Genomic DNA, 16,867 nt, shown 5'->3' on the forward strand with positions numbered 1-16,867 from the left:
GCTTCATTGCCAAAATCCTGAACTATCCCTTTAAGGCGCTGTTTGTGTATATGGGTCGTGTGCTCTCCCAATTGCCCTCCAGATGATTGTTTGAGAGAATAGCCATCTATTTAATGAAGAAGGATACAAAAATAGCCTCCAACATCAACTCAAAGGGCATTAAGGATAGGGATCACAATATAGCCCTTTCTTGAGTTGTGTTAGTGTCTGCTGTGGCCTTAGCCTGATGACGCTAACACTGTTTGAACATTGTTGATTACCGTGGCTTTGGAGGGGAGTTGACATTGGCCAATGCAATGCAGTATTTTTCTGACGGCTGGCTTCGAAGGCGTCCCTAAGTGATATATTGTGCAGGATATTGCTTGCTATGCCCATACTCTGCAGTTCTGGGTTGAGGAGTTGAAAAGATTGGGCCGTGTGTTTGTGTGGGTGTGTGCGTGTGTATGTGTCTGTCTGAGAGGCACACACACACACACACCAAAATTGATTGACAAATAGACGAGTGGAGATCTCCTCTCCTGTGTTCAAGGACTTTGGGAAATTATCTACTTACATTTTTTGGGGGAAGTGCCTTTAATTGAACCAAATGAACAATGGTCCATCTTTTCTCATATGAAAGACTTGAAGCAAACCTCTGTTTTGTATACTCATCCTCAGTTTGTATATTTCATGAAGAAGTTTTAATGGAAGGATATTGTCCCAGAGTGCCTGAAACACTAGTGTCCACGTTCTCCCTTTACCTGAAAAAACACAGATAGGTACTGGCAGAGAACAAAAGCTTCAAAATGCCGTCTTGTCTCACCTTCTGGCCTCTGGAATTCTGCCTGAAATACTAATTTGTCCAAAGCAGGAAAGATGGTTGAGTTCAATATCCTGTGTATGGTGCAGACCTGGGTTCAAATACTATTTGAAATCCTTTTATATACTTAATGTGTGCTTGACTGAAACCACACCCATCTGGAAATCCAGGCAGGCTAGAGGAAACACTTGAGGTATTTGACTAGATGTAATAATACTGGAACCCAGGTCTGGTGGTGTGAGCTAGGCTCTCTTCATCTTCCTTGTTTTGCCTTGTCCATCAAATAAAATACAATTTTGTATTTGTCACAACCAACAATGCAGTTCAAGAAATAGAGTTAAGAAAATATTACTAAATAAACTAAAGTTTAAAAAAGTCACACAATAAAATGACATAAAAATAACGAGTCTATGTACAGGGGGTACCGGTACAGAGTCAGTGTGCGAGGGTATAGGTTAGTCGAGGTAGTTTGTACATGTAGGTAGGGGTAAAGTGACTATGCATAGACAATAAACAGCAAGTAGCAGGAGTGTAAAAACAAAGGGGGTGGGGGGTCAATGTAAATAGTCTGGGTGGCCATTTGATTAATTGTTCTGCAGTCTTATAGCTTGGGGTAGAAGCTGTTAAGGAGCCTTTTAGACTTAGATTTGGCGCTCTGGTACTGCTTGCCATGCAGTAGCAGAGAGAACAGTCTATAACTTGGGTGACTGGAGTCTTTTGACCATTTTTTGGGCCTTCCTCTGACACCGCCTAGTATATACTGTAGGTCCTGGATGGCAGGAAGCTTGGCCCCAGTGAAGTATTGGGTCGTACGCACTACCCTCTGTAGCGCCTTACTGTCGGATGCCGAGCAGTTGCCATACCAGGCCCTGATGCACCCGTCAGGATGCTCTCGATGGTGCAGCTGAAGTAATGTGACATGGGGGTATCAGAGAAGAAGGGGATTGTGGGGGTTTGTTGCATGAGGAAACAATATAAAATATTTAACCAGGAATTTTCTAACAGAAATGGGGCCCTTCCGAACCCAAGTGGCGAGCAGAATAATTGAATATGACGGGGGCATTTAATTTGTCGGCTAAACCGCATGCTTGATCGGAGAACGATCCAGAACCATTTTTTATTTATGTGATTAAAGTGTGTCAAACTTTTGGCATATGGGGACATGGCATAATTTTTCTGGTTGAGGAGACAATATATAACCATATTACAACCAATTACCACAACTACTACAGATTATAAGAACTGCTACTATGCAATGGTGTCTACGTTTAGGAACCAATTCATGTTGTATCTTTTGTTATATACGTATATCACTCTCTATATAATCTTCAAATTCAGTTTCAAATGAGGTTATGCAGTCTCTACTACCCGCCTACCAGGTTTGCTCAATAAAACAATGTTAATAGTTCATGACCAAAATATATTAATTCAAATGTGGTTCCATGCAGTAGAAGAGGAGCCTTGTTTTCATGTCATCCCCAGAAAAGTAATCGCTTTTGACAAAAGAAAGCCCAAGATATTTCACACTACTTGCACCTCCTGATTTTCTTCCATTCTATCCGACAGCCTGAAGGAAATCTTCATCTGACATTTTATATTTACACACTATTCCCTATATAGCACACTACATTTGACTAGAGCCCTATGAGCCCTGGTTAACAGTAGTGCAATATATAGGGAATAGTGTGCCATTTGGGACGCCACCTGAGACATTATCAGAATGGTTAAATTAATGACGACTCTCGAAAAACCGCACTAAAACAAATGTTCCCTCGTCAGATTGTTTGTTCTGTGGAACCTTGGCTGTTGGCGAGATAAATTATGCATTACTTCTGCCTTGTTAGCCCTGTTTGTGCAGCGTTTGACCTGGCAAATGTTTACCGCTCTCATTTAGCGGTAGCAGACAAGGCCAGGTTTAATGAGAAACATTCTGGAAGAGAAGAAGGACGTAAAAAGAAATGAGAGATTAGTTAATGGCCCTCGCTCGGCAAAACCAAAATGCCTGTTAGTCGCAAATCAACGGGTGGCTAGAAACTAAGTAGCAAGCACTGATGATGAATATGTATGTTAAAATTGTAATTATACATACATCCGTCCTTGATCGAAATGTCACTGAAAGGGATGTGTCAAAGCTTGTCACCCCCTCACCCCTTATTCCTCCCCCCAAAAAGTGGAGATCCTGTTGCTATGGAGATGTAGAAAAGGGCAAGGGAGGGGAGCGGGGGGTGGTACATAATGCCCTTTGCCGCGGCTGTGCCGCGACTATGAGATAGCTGTTCTCCTGTCATATCCACTCTGTTCTGTCTGATGGTGGTGGTAGTGTGTGTGTGCGCGAGGGGTAGAAACATGGTCGTCTCGCCTGGCACGGATGATAAAATCGCCGACCCCTACTAACGTCATGTGAAACAAACTGCCACAATGATTAATGCCACAGGCTTTACGGTTGTCAGGGATGTTTCACTGATGACCTACAGCTAGCATCACCCTCTGCTCTACTCTGCTGCTCTGGTCCCAAAGGCTAAGTGCTAGTGAGCTAGCTAGCAATGACAACAAAAATAACCTGCTCTCAATTTAATTCGAACTTTGTGTGGGGAACTGCTTTGAGACAGTTAATGCGTTATAAAAGGCCATGTTCCAACTCAGCCCAACCTGAACGGAAAGTGATGCGTGAAGAGACTTGTCTGGCCCGAATGGTGACTGACTCAGCAGAAAACCACATCCAGCCAGTGACAGGAGAGGTCGTGCTTCAGCAGGCAGGGCATTGCGGTGAGCATAGAGCCAGAGCGAATCATCAATGCCGTAAGGTTTTCTGTGCATTTGGGTTGGCAGGCTGTGCAGTTAGAGAAAGTATTGGATATTTGTAGCTCGAAGTCGATAATCTGTTGGTTTCTAGATTGGTTCCTCTCTAATGAAATCTCTACCGTAGATTTTATGGTGTAGATCAGCGTGTTCCCAAATGTTTTGTAGTCCCCTACCCCTTCAAACATTCAACCTCCAGCTGCGTACCCCCTCTAGCACCAGGGTCAGCCCACTCTCAAATGTTGTTTTTTTTACCACCATTGTAAGCCTGCCCCACAAACACTATACAATACATGTATTAAACAAAAGCATGAGTTTTTGTTACAACCCGGCTGGTAGGAAGTGGCAAAGAGCTCTTATAGGACCAGGGAACAAATAATAAGAATCAATAATGTTGCTCTTTATTTAGCCATCTTACATATAAAACCTTATTTGTTCATCAAAAATTGTGAATAACTCACCACAGGTTAATGAGAAGGGTATGCTTGAAAGGATACACATAACTGCAATGTTGGGTTGTATTGGAGAGAGTCTGTCTTAAATAATTTTCTACACACATTCTGTGCCTGTATTTAGTTTTCATGCTAATGTGGGCCGAGAATCCACTCTCGCATAGGTACGTGGTTGCAAAGGGCATCAGTGTTTTAACAGCGTGATTTGCCAAGGCAGGATGCTCTGAGATCAGCCCAATCCAGAAATCTGGCAGTGGCTTCTGATTAAATTACATTTTCACAGGGCCGCTTGTTGCAATTTTGATGAGGCTCTCTTGTTCAGATATCGGTAAGTGGACTGGAGGCAGGGCATGAAAGGGATAACGAATCCAGCTGTTTGTGTTGTCCGTTTTGGGAAAGTACCTGTGTAATTGCACACCCAACTCACTCAGATGCTCGCTGTATCAGATTTGACATTATCTGTAAGCTTGCGTTCATTTGCACACAAAAAAATCATACAATGATGAAAAGACCTGTGTATTGTCCTTCTTAATCATAGCCTCAATTTTGTCCCGTACATTGAATTTAGTTGCTGTAATTCTAGATTCAGATCATTCAGGTGAGAAAAAACATCACCCAGATAGGCCAGTTGTGTGAGAAACTCGTCATCATGCAGACAAGTGAAAATGATGGTCGGTAAAGAAAACTTTAAGCTTGTCCCTCAATTAAAAAGAAAACGTGTCAATACTTTGCCTCTTCATAACCAGCGCTCTTCTGTATGTAGTAAAAGTGTTACATGGTCGCTGCAGTATAGGTGGACGCTGAAGTATAGGTGGATGCTGCAGTGTAGGTGGATGCTCAAGTATAGGTGGATGCTGAAGTATAGGTGGATGCTGAAGTATAGGTGGATGCTGCAGTATAAGTGGATGCTGCAGTGTAGGTGGATGCTGCAGTGTAGGTGGATGCTGCAGTGTAGGTGGATGCTGAAGTATAGGTGGATGCTGAAGTATAGGTGGATGCTGCAGTATAGGTGGATGCTGCAGTAGGTGGATGCTGAAGTATAGGTGGATGCTGCAGTATAGGTGGATGCTGCAGTATAGATGGATGCTGCAGTAAAGGTGGATGCTGCAGTATAGGTGGATGCTGAAGTATAGGTGGATGCTGCAGTATAGGTGGATGCTAAAGTATAGGTGGATGCTAAAGTATAGGTGGATGCTGCAGTGTAGGTGGATGCTGAAGTATAGGTGGATGCTGCAGTATAGGTGGATGCTAAAGTATAGGTGGATGCTGCAGTGTATTTGGATGCTGAAGTATAGGTGGATGCTGCAGTATAGGTGGATGCTGCAGTATAGGTGGATGCTGCAGTATAGATGGATGCTGAAGTATAGGTGGATGCTGCAGTATAGGTGGATGCTAAAGTATAGGTGGATGCTGAAGTATAGATTGATGCTGAAGTATAGGTGGATGCTGAAGTATAGGTGGATGCTGAAGTATAGGTGGATGCTGAAGTATAGGTGGATGCTGCAGTATAAGTGGATGCTGCAGTGTAGGTGGATGCTGCAGTGTAGGTGGATGCTGAAGTATAGGTGGATGCTGAAGTATAGGTGGATGCTGCAGTATAGGTGGATGCTGCAGTAGGTGGATGCTGAAGTATAGGTGGATGCTGCAGTGGTGCTGCAGTGTAGGTGGAAGTTTGGATATAGGTGGATGCTGCAGTATAGGTGGATGCTGCAGTATAGGTGGATGCTGCAGTATAGATGGATGCTGAAGTATAGGTGGATGCTGCAGTATAGGTGGATGCTGCAGTATAGGTGGATGCTAAAGTATAGGTGGATGCTGAAGTATAGATGGATGCTGAAGTATAGGTGGATGCTGAAGTATAGGTGGATGCTGAAGTATAGGTGGATGCTGCAGTATGGATGCTGGTGGATGCTGCAGTATAGGTGGACAGTATAGGTGAATGCTGCAAGTGGCGTCGGGAGCAGGTGGACTGCAGTATAGGTTCCACGCAGTATAGATGGATGCGTAGGTGGATGCCACTCCACTATGTCTCCCTGTCATGACTTTTGCGCCATCAGTACACATACCAACACATCTTGACCACCAAAGTCCACTTGATGTCACAAAGCTGTCCAGTACAACACTCCTGTTGTCCTGGTTTCTAGTGTTTTGCAGAAGAGGATGTCTTCCTTAAATGACCCCCCCCCCCCATAAACGTAACGGACATATACCAGGAGCTGTGCCAGGCCGGCCACATCTGTTGACTCATCCAGCTGTAATGCATAGAATTCACTGGCTTGTCCCAGCCATATCCACGGCAGCAGGAAGAATGAAGTCCTCCACAATAGTATGTGGCTTGCCTGTCCTCGCCACTCAGTAGCTCACCATATAAGACGCTTCTAGCCCCTTCTTATTAATGGTATCTGTTGCTTTTATACACGTCTTACTACTCAAGTCATCATAATATGCGCTCAAAAAACTCCTGTGGCTTATTTTTCTAATTGGCTGATGGTTAGTTTCTAAATGTCTGTGCAAGAGTGACGGTTTCATCGAGTTGTGAGATAGTACTTTTGCACATATAACACACTGTGGCTGAGGAAAGGCACTACTCCCAATATAAGTGAACCCCAGATCAATGTCGTTCTCATCATATTTGCGATGGTCCAACGTCCCTGTCTGTTGTTGGGTGTTTTCCCGGGTAAGGGGGCAGTAGCTCTTCAGCTGCATCAGATTCACAACTTTCAGTGTCCATGCTAACTGGGCTAGCAACACATGTAGAATTACTGATGCTATCAGTGAATGTGCTTGTGGAAGCAGAACAACTTGTGCAGTTGACAGGTGCAGGTGTAGTACTGCTGGTAGTAGCAGTACTACCAGTAGAGCTGGTATGAGTCTCTATGGAGACGGGCCTTCCTTTTTTTGGACCATTTATCAATTTTAGAGAAAAGGGAAAGAGCAGCAGCTACGTTTGGCTCCATACGTTAGTGGAATTCCCGCGAGAGAGTAACGGTTAATGTGATTTGATGTTAATTATTTGACTTGGCTACCTGTATTTGACATTGTGTTGTTATTTTGCTGAACACGAGATGGTTTATTTTTATTTTTGGCAGTGAAACAAGGTTTTTGTCTCGCCTGAGTAGCATCACCCAAATGTATAGCCCTGTTTTATTTGGCGTATCCCCCGACGGCATTGTGCATACCCCTGGGGTACGCATAAGGCGGTGTGGTGTAGACAGTGTGTAGACACACACTCTCTCACATACACGAACATACACACACATAACCTGGCACACATACATTCTCTCACAAATGAACACTCTTTCTCTCTCTCACACACACAAACATGCACATACACATGCGTGCACTCTCTCTCTCTCACACACACACACACACACACACAAACAGTATGTCAACCCCCGTATCTAGCCTACAGTTACACCACACTGTTAAACATGGCTAAGTGTCTATTCTCTGACAGAACCCTCTTTGCCCTAAGTTGCTCTTTGAGTGTCTGCATCATTCTAAATATAACATGTGCGAGTGGAGAAGAGATATCTGATGCTGACACCTGATGTTAAAGTGCACACTTTGCTTAGAAGGCTGCTGGAGAGGTTAGTTGTTTTTGGGGATGGTTTTGTCAAATGATTCTATAACATCTAAAAAGGATAACAATCAATAATGTGTGTGTGTATGTGTGGATTGTAACAATGGGTTCTTGAGATGTGCTTTGTGGCAGGCAATGGTTATATCTACACTAGAATGTTTTTTAAAGTGTACTTTAAAGAGCCTTTAGCAGAGTTATCCCAAAAAGGTTGCTCAAGCAACGACAAACCAAAGTGTGTGTCTGTGTGTTTAGTGTTGGCAGATGGTTGTCTCCCAGGTTTTGTACTGTATCGTGAGATGAGGTAGTATGGCCTCACAAAGCCTTCAATTCAGCTGCCGGAAACAAGGTCGAGGTCTGCATTGAGCAAAAACTGCACGCTCTCGTGCTTTTGCTCATGCTAAGGTGTTAGTGGCAAAGCTTAGGAAGGTTGACATTTTGTTATTTCGTTGTTGTTTTTACCATTTTGAGTGTGGGGATTTTCCAACCACAACTGCTGACTGTTCAGATAAACCAAAAAAAGGACTCCTGAATTAGCGGGTCTCTCGGACGACAGAAGAGGTACTGTTTCAACATCACAGGGAGTAAAGCATGTATCAAAAATTCAACAAAAAAAATAATAAAAAAACACTTTCTGAGAATATTGCTCAATAGGGCATTGTTCTGCAAGGTGTAAAGCCAGAGGGACATGGCTTGCATAGCAGTAGAGGTGGAGTAAGTGGTGCAACAGCCTTTGATGTAGCTATATCTCAGATCAAACTGCAAAACAGAGCCGGGGAGATGTGTATCCTGTTGTGTGTGTGGCCTGCTAGGCCCTCTGCTGCTGTGTTCGTCTGGATGCTGTTCACAACAGCAGCATAAGCCTGTCACTGTGGTTGAGCCTGAATCAGTGGGAATTGTCATTATCAGCTACCGTGGGAGAGGAGTGTGTGAACAATGTGAACAGGTACTGTTTACAAATACAAGAGTTCCTTAACCTCTTGTGACATTGCATTTTATCTCCTCGGCTGGCTGCACTGGATTATTGGCTGGATTCATAGGATGAATCGTTGCTCCAAGACCCCCTTTCTCGTGGGGACAGAACTTTTGTCCACGTTTCCTCAGTGCTATTTTTAAAGGACGAAAGAGGCAGACTGCAAGTGTCAGTTGGTGAAAATAGCTTTGCACGTGGGACTGCCAAAAGGGGCCAAGGTCTGTCTAGGTGTGAGCGACAGAGAGAGAGAGAGAGAGAGAGAGAGAGAGAGAGAGAGAAAGAAAGAAATACAGACAGACAGTGAAAGAGAGGAAGGAGGAGGAAGAAATACAACTGAAGACAGGAAGAAAGTCTAGATAGTAAGAAAGAGGGAACAAGGAATGAAAAAAATGGAAGAGGGAAAGGTGCAGAGAGACACGTTCAGTTTTGAAGACACCCTTGAAAGTTCGGGTAGTTAAAGTAGTGGTAGGTATGCCTGACTGTTCAAGTGCAGGCATCAAAAGAAGACAGCTCAGATATTTTCCAAACAAGCAACTGCTCGAGAGCCACAAAGCAGCTTTGAAATAGTTTCTATGCTTAATTTTACCCCAGCGAAAAGCACACCAGTTATTCTGTTATTCGTCGTCTGTCTCGGCGTGTCATAGAACTGCACAAAAGAAACTTGAGTCTTTCCTTTACCACTGTGACAGGCGGCAGTTTTGCATGTCGTCCCCCCCCCCCACTCTCCAATTTCCTGAGCATTAAAAAGATCCTCAGTGAAGGGATATGAATATATCAACGTCTTTACTGGAGCTTGTTGAGCTACATGTTGCTTTCAGAATGAATTGACGCTCTGCTTCAGACAAACACCGTCCCTGGATTGCGGTTGTCATTTCTAGGGCGTTTTTGAGTTGTTTTCAGGGACGTTTGCCTGCGTCCTGATTCTCCACACTCACCCACTCCCCGTTATGGAATTGAAAGCTAATGATCGGTGTAAACATTGGCTGTAGGGAGTTTCCATCATTGTTAAATCCATGGAAGAAAGTGTGCATATTCCGGGAGAAGGGTGGTGAATCGGGACACAGCCTATCTATCTCTCTTTCTAGATAGGCTGGGGGGTAAGAATGTGGTCAATTGTAAACGAATATCATCTTAAGCACAGTGCCTGTCGGCGAGGATTCAATTTGTCTCTGTGTCTGAAGCCGAGCCGTGCGGGGCTCGGCGTTGTCCCAGAGCGCATGGAGGGTTAGACTAGGCGGGAGGAATCCGTTGCGACGGACAGCTCCCGTAATGAACCATTCTGGGCTCCTGGAAGAGCTAGCTTCGAACAAAGAAGAGGGCCAAATAATTGGTTGCCTCAGAAGTGCTGTGCCCCTTGTCGATGCGGTTTCTCAAAACCGGTCTACGGTGGAAACAAGGCAGGCCAAGTAGTCTGAAGAATACAGCGTCAAGACAGTCTGATTACAATTACTGTTAGCTTCTTTTCTTATGTATTGTAGCTCCAGTCTCATCGGGGTGACATGTTTCTTCATTCCCACAATTTGCATCCATTTGGAAGATATATAAGAATGGATGCTGTAACCTGTTCACCGCAGCTGCTGCTTTTTTTTAAGGTTCATTGTGATTCTGAAAAAAAATCTCATTACTTAAAATTGGGCTGAGGTCATTCATTCATCGTGAAGTGGTTTTAGAGTAATTTCATATTGGCCTTCCCAAATTCACTCCTCTTGTTTCATAGCGGCTTTTAGGGCATCATTATTTTTTTAAATATTTTTTTTTGTGTGCTGTTCATCATTGTTTGTAATCTGTTTTCCAATTTAATTGGAGACAAAGAAAAGCTTGTTGCATGTTACAGCTTTCAATTCGCAGATGAATTGTGTAATTTTTAGGTATTGGCTCTTGGTGCTGTTGCCAGACTTGCATTTTCATGGTTGGTCTGTGAAGCATATAAGCAATTTTGGCAATGACTCAGAACAGTTTTCTTTTATATTTCAAACATACATATTTGAATGCCTGAATAGCCAGTCCAACATGGATGTATCAGTGAGTATTCAGATATGGTTTTCCTCTACTTTCAATTCCCCTTGTATTGTCGTATGTAAAGCATTCATGAATTTTCAAACAGCTCACAAAGGTGTTGTGCAACAGTTTACAAAATGATTCTTTCAGAAGTCCTTCCGCTAGAGGTTTTCATCATTAGCATATTTTCCTCACTTTGAGAAAAGTGCGAAGGGCGTGTGAGTTGTGAAGCCACTGTAAAACAGGTGTGAAGAACTACGGATTAACAGTCTGTGCTGCGATTTAACAACACCCAGCTGCAAGACAAGGCTTTCAGTAGTGTTAGGTTTAAATTATGTTACATTTAAGTTGTGTGACAGACCAGGATATACAGTGCATTCGGAAAGTAAGCAGACCCCTCTCTTCCTTCCTCATGCGTATACTTCTTTCCTTTTCTCTCTTTCACCTCTGCCGGACAACGAACCCTCTGAAAATCAGTAGTTCTACTGAGATTTACATAAGTATTCAGACCCTTTACTCAGTACTTTGTTGAAGCACCTGTGGCAGCGATTACAGCCTCGTGTCTTTTGGGGTATGATGATACCCGCTTGGCACACCTGTATTTGGGGAGTTTATCCCACTCTTCTCTGCAGATCCTCTCAAGGTCTGTCAGGTTGGATGGGGAGCATCACTGCACAGTTATTTTCAGGTCTCTCCAGAGATGTTCAAGTCCGAGCTCTGTTTAGGCCCCTCAAGGACATTCAGACTTCTCCTGAAGTCACTCCTGCATTGTCTTGGCTGTGTGCTTAGGGTCGTTGTCCTGTTGGAAGGTGAACCTTCGCCCAGTCTGAGGTCCTGAGCGCTCTGGAGCAGGTTTTCAACAAGGATCTCTCTGTACTTTGCTCCGTTCATCCTTCCCTGAAAGACATCCTCTACAGCATGATGCTGCCACCACTATGCTTTACCGTAGGGTTGGTGCCAGGTTTCCTCCAGACGTGACACTTGGCATTCAGGCCAAAGATTTCAATCTTGGTTTTATCAGACCAGAGAATTTTGTTCTTTAGGTGCTTTTAGGAAAACTCCAAGCAGGCTGTCATGTGCCTTTTACTGTGGGATTTTCAAAAGGTTCTACGATCCTCGAAAGGTTCTACAGCTGCACCATCGAGAGCAGGTTGCGTCACTGCCTGGTATGGCAACTGCTCGGCCTCTGACCGCAAGGCACTACAGTGGGTAGTGCGAACGGCCCAGTACATCACTGGGGCCAAGCTTCCTGCCATCCAGGACCTCTATACCAGGCAGTGTCAGAGGAAGGCCCTAAAAATTGTCAAAGACTCCAGCCACCCTAGTCATAGACTGTTCTCTCTGCTACCACACGGCAAGCGGTACCAGAGCGCCAAGTCTAGGTGCAAGACAAGAGGCTTCTTAACAGCTTCTACCCCCAAGCCAAAAAACTCCTGAACATCTAGTCAAATGGCTACTCAGACTATTTGCATTGCTCTCCCCCACAGCACACCACTGCCACTCTCTGTTGTCATTTATGCATAGTCACTTTAATTAACTCTACCTACATGAACATATTACCTCAACTAACCAGTGCCACCGCACATTGACTCTGTACTGTCACCCCCTTGTATATATTGTTATTTTAATGATGCTCTTTAATTACTTGTTCTTTTGATCTCTTATTCTTATCCATATCTTTTGAAACTGCACTGTTGGTTAGGGGCTCATTAGTAAGCATTTCACTGTAAGGTCTACATCTGTTGTATTCGGCGCATGTGATTAACAAAATGTTATTTGATTTATATAGACAGGTGTGTGCCTTTCCAAATCATGTCCAATCAATTGAATCAACGGAAATGGGATGCACCTGAGCTCAATTTTATTTTTCTTATATTTTTTTTCACCTTTATTTAACCAGGCAAGCTAGTTGAGAACAAGTTCTCATTTACAACTGCGACCTGGCCAAGATAAAGCAAAGCAGTGCGACAGAAACAACAACACAGATTGACATGGAATAAACAAGCGTATAGTCAATAACACAATAGAAAAACAAAGTCTATATACAGTGTGTGCAAATGGCATGAGGAGGTATGGCAATAAATAGGCCACAGTAGCAAAGTAATTACAATTTAGCAGATTAACACTGGATTGATAGATGAGCAGATGATGGTGCATAAGTAGAAATACTGGTGTGCAAAAGAGCAGCAAAGTAAATAAAAACAATATGGGGATGAGGTAGGTAGATTGGGTGGGCTATTTACAGCTGGACTATGTACAGCTGCAGCGATCGGTTAGCTGTTCAGATAGCTGATTTTTTAAGTTAGTGAGGGAAATGTAAGTCTCCAGCTTCAGCGATTTTTGCAATTCAATTTCGAGTCTCATAGCAAAGGGTCTGAGTACTTATGTAAACAAGGTATTTCTGTTTTTTATTTGTAGTGAATTTGCAAAAATTTCTAAAAACCTGTTTTCGATTTGTCATTATGGGGTATTGTGTGTAAAATCAAATCAAATTTTATTTGTCACATGCGCCGAATACAACAGGTAGACCTTACAGTGAAATGCTTACTTACACTGTAAGGTGTTGTATTCGGCGCACGTGAAAAATAAACTTTGATTTGATTTTACACACAATACCCCATAATGACAAATCGAAAACAGGTTTTTAGAAATGAGTAGATTGATAAGGGCATTTTTTCATTGAATCCATTTTGAATAAGGCTGTAACGTAACCAAATGTGGAAAAAGTCAAGGGGTCTGAATACTTTCCAAAAGCACTGTATTTGCTTGCCGGTCTGTAGGTGGCCCTCGTGTCAAGGAATCTGAAGAGGCTGAAGAATTTCCTTAGGCCTCAATAATGAGTTAAAATGTTAAAAAATGTTGATTCAAGTCATTCAAACCAAACCAACATTGCTACAAAACACAAACAAATGAACTATAAACATGCAGAAAACAGCGTTAAGGCATTGACAAGGGAACATTCTGCAATTCCGTGCACTCCAACAGCATGTCAACGGTGCTCAGTGCCAGTGCTGACGAGGGCTTTGGCGTTTGGATTTCCGTTATGTTAAACCTTCTTTGCTGTGAAAGCGGCCTTCGTATGTACCTTGTGGTATACCTCCTTTGACCTTTGAACCCCATTTGTCCGGTGTCCCCCCTTTCTCCTCCAGGACAATGGGGAGGATGCCCACAGGATCGCCCCCTCTCCGGTGGTCCACGTGCGGGGGCTCTGTGAGTCAGTGGTGGAAGGGGACCTGGTGGAGGCCCTGGAGAAGTTTGGCAACATCTGGTAGGTGATGTTTCTTGTTGTCTGTTCTGCTTTGAGGGACATGCGGCAATCCTTTGCCTCATTTCCATTACATGGATGCCTGTGCATATGATTATTTTAAATGTACTATAGAACTGTAGTGCATTACAAAACTGTATTCATAGTTCAGAGTGGCACTTACTGTGAGTTTTCACTTACCAACTATTATATTACTAAAATCAAATAAAATTTTATTGGTCACATACACATGGTTAGAGGATGTTATTGCGAGTGGAGCGAAATACTTATGACTATACATTTTAGTTAGTATTCTAATACTATTATGCTTCTGAGCAGCTCACTGATTGAATGCATCAACAGAATGTATTGAGATGCATATTTTTTCCCTGTGTGCAGTTTGATTGTTTTTCTCCAACATAGCTAGTCGGTCTGGACTCTTTGTCCTGTTAGAATACGACTCCCTTTTTCTTGATTTTTTTTTTTAATCTCCCATTAGCCATTTCTTGGGGAATACATTTTGAATCCATTTAAATCGAATAACAATCTCCCAGTTATCATATTTCTCATAGAACAAGGGACATTAAGGGCTTGGAAAACATTAACGTGTGCCATTTAGGACCTGTATTTTTAGCTCATGTCTTGTCCTCTAAATTGCCTGCTTTTAACATCAGACCACACATGTTTACTCAAGAGTATAGCTGCTCAGGGGACAAACATATGATATTCTTATTGCATGGACTGCCTGAGGAAGCCTCATTTGGGGCACTTACACAACGGGGAATACACAGCAGAGGCCTATTTGCAGAGCCCCTTCATGTTCACTTAGAGAATCTAGAAAGTTTTGATTTGAAGTTGAGGTGAATTTGAGTGAAATTTGGAAAAAGACAATGACCCCCGTAGACACGTTTAAGTTGCACAACTGATATACAACGCATTCAACGCAACGGTTGTGACACAAGGAGTTTTTCTGCACAAAAGTATTGATACACACGTTTTGCGGAGACACCGCACAATGGTTGTGTAGACTTTTTTTATGCAGACAAACTCTCCATTGTATCACAAGCATAGCAGTTGTCTCACAACCATTGTGTCAAATGCGTTGTACATTAGTTTTACAACCTCAGTGTGTACGGGGCCAATATGCCTGTGATTATTGTAAATATCTCTCTGCCTCCATCCATCCCAGAGTCACTTGATATTTCCGTAACTCGGGGGTCACCGCTTTGAGGAAATTACGGGATGAGGATTTGATTGCAAAGGACTTGACTTGCGCACTGGTATAGTAGGCTTCCCGGTGCTGTAGTCGGAATTGAGATCAGGCGAGGTTATTTTTAGGTCGGTGCAATATCGATATACTGTAGACCCCTCCGAGAACGCCTTAGGCAGACATATTGTGACACGTTGAACGGGAGCTGTCAGCTCCACTCAAACAGTAGCCTCAAAGACAGCATTCCGATTAGAATGATGGGGAGGCTTTATTGTGCAATGCTATTTATGGGGGTGGAGTGTGCTCTGTCTGCAATTTAAGTAGCGCATTCTCTGGTACTTTTTGTTGTTCTTTCAAAAATCAATAAGGTATATATTTTTGGGCCTGCGGGTATAATGCATTATCATGCATTTATAATGCAGGGACGACCACCTTATAATGTCTTATAATCACAATCATCCAATACCAGCCATTCTTAGTATATATTGTAAGATACTAGCTGGATGAATAGTTGTTGACTGTAAAATAAAGCATAAGCAGAGGGACATTTTATTTTAACTTATGATGAACTCTTTCTAGTTCAACAGAAATAGAATGCACGGTGAACAACAGCACCTCCGGAGAGGCGAGAACTATAAAAGAGTTTGGTTTCTATCTGGGGTCGCTTCACAAATGTTGAGTTACAAAGCAATAACCTCAGTGTGTTTTGGGGTTCTGTTAGACGAGACAAATTCTCACTCGAGCATCCAGTTTTGTTTTACCATCTCTGCATGGGAGTCTGGTATAAGAAAAACATTGAGATGTCTAACTCGGGAACTGGGGGAGCTAAAATTGAATATGGGCCACTGAGTGAAACACTGGCTAGGTCTTCAGTGTGTGGGGACGCTTACTGTGTATGAATGCTGTCTCTGTTTCCTGTGGCAGGATGTAGATGATTCCCGAATGCTGATTCTGATCGATATGATTGTTGCCAAAGGAGAGCTGTGTAAAGAGAAACATATAAGCTGTAGGGCTTGTTGCTTACTAATTCTAAAGTTGAGGATGATAGTATGGTAATGGATTGTACATCAATTGAAGAGGATGTCTTCCTCCTAGGGAGTTTTTTCCTTCTGCTTGCTTTTTGAGGGACTAGACAATGTTACTGTAAAGCACTTTGTGACAAATGTTGTTGTAACACCCCCCCCAAACTAAAACATTTTTTTGTTATAAAATAAACTCGAATTTTCTTTGGATTGTTTGAGAACAAACAACATGGATTGTTGTTTGACAATCATCAAATGTCTGTAACATGTTTGTGGATTGATTTATTGATTGAATTTATTAGATCATTAAAAGTGGCTGCTCCAGCCAGATACAACATCACATACATAAAACATGATTGAGGATAAAAACACATTAACGCCCTGAGGTTTATTTCCATTCTGGTCCTCTTTGGCAGCAAGATGGCAGGTACTGTAGACTCCAGGTAGTTTCCACTATCACTGTTTTCAACTGATATTGCAGTCTGATTATTTTGGTCGAGTGTTACACAGCATCTGACAAAAAGGGAAACCGTTTCTCTGTCATGAGACAAAAGGACAAACCCGCACGACAATCGTGTGCCGTATTCCATAGATGAAATCTCAGAACCCATAACCACATTCATGCTAGGTGACGTAAACTCACGTAAACTCGTACATCGTCTTGGTCTGCACAATTGCTCTTATTTTAGCGCCCCAAAAACATAATACTTCCAGATCAACTGTAATGTCAATACCATTGTAAAGCACAATTTCTCCTCTGTACAACAGAATCAATAACATGACCAAAACG

The 16,867-nt window shown here is 42.8% G+C and overlaps 1 protein-coding gene across 1 annotated transcript in view; it reads left to right on the plus strand.

The window, feature by feature from the left end:
* Positions 1–16,867, plus strand: part of LOC135539455 (heterogeneous nuclear ribonucleoprotein L-like) — a 57,196-nt gene that overhangs the window by 13,087 nt on the left and 27,242 nt on the right. Inside the window, exon 2 of the mRNA XM_064965348.1 lies at positions 13,751–13,869. Within this exon, the coding sequence (XP_064821420.1) occupies positions 13,751–13,869 (119 nt within the window). The remainder of the gene's footprint in view (positions 1–13,750; positions 13,870–16,867) is intronic.

This window comes from Oncorhynchus masou, chromosome 5 (assembly GCF_036934945.1).
Source record: "Oncorhynchus masou masou isolate Uvic2021 chromosome 5, UVic_Omas_1.1, whole genome shotgun sequence".
In the NCBI taxonomy this organism is placed as follows: Eukaryota; Metazoa; Chordata; class Actinopteri; order Salmoniformes; family Salmonidae; genus Oncorhynchus; species Oncorhynchus masou.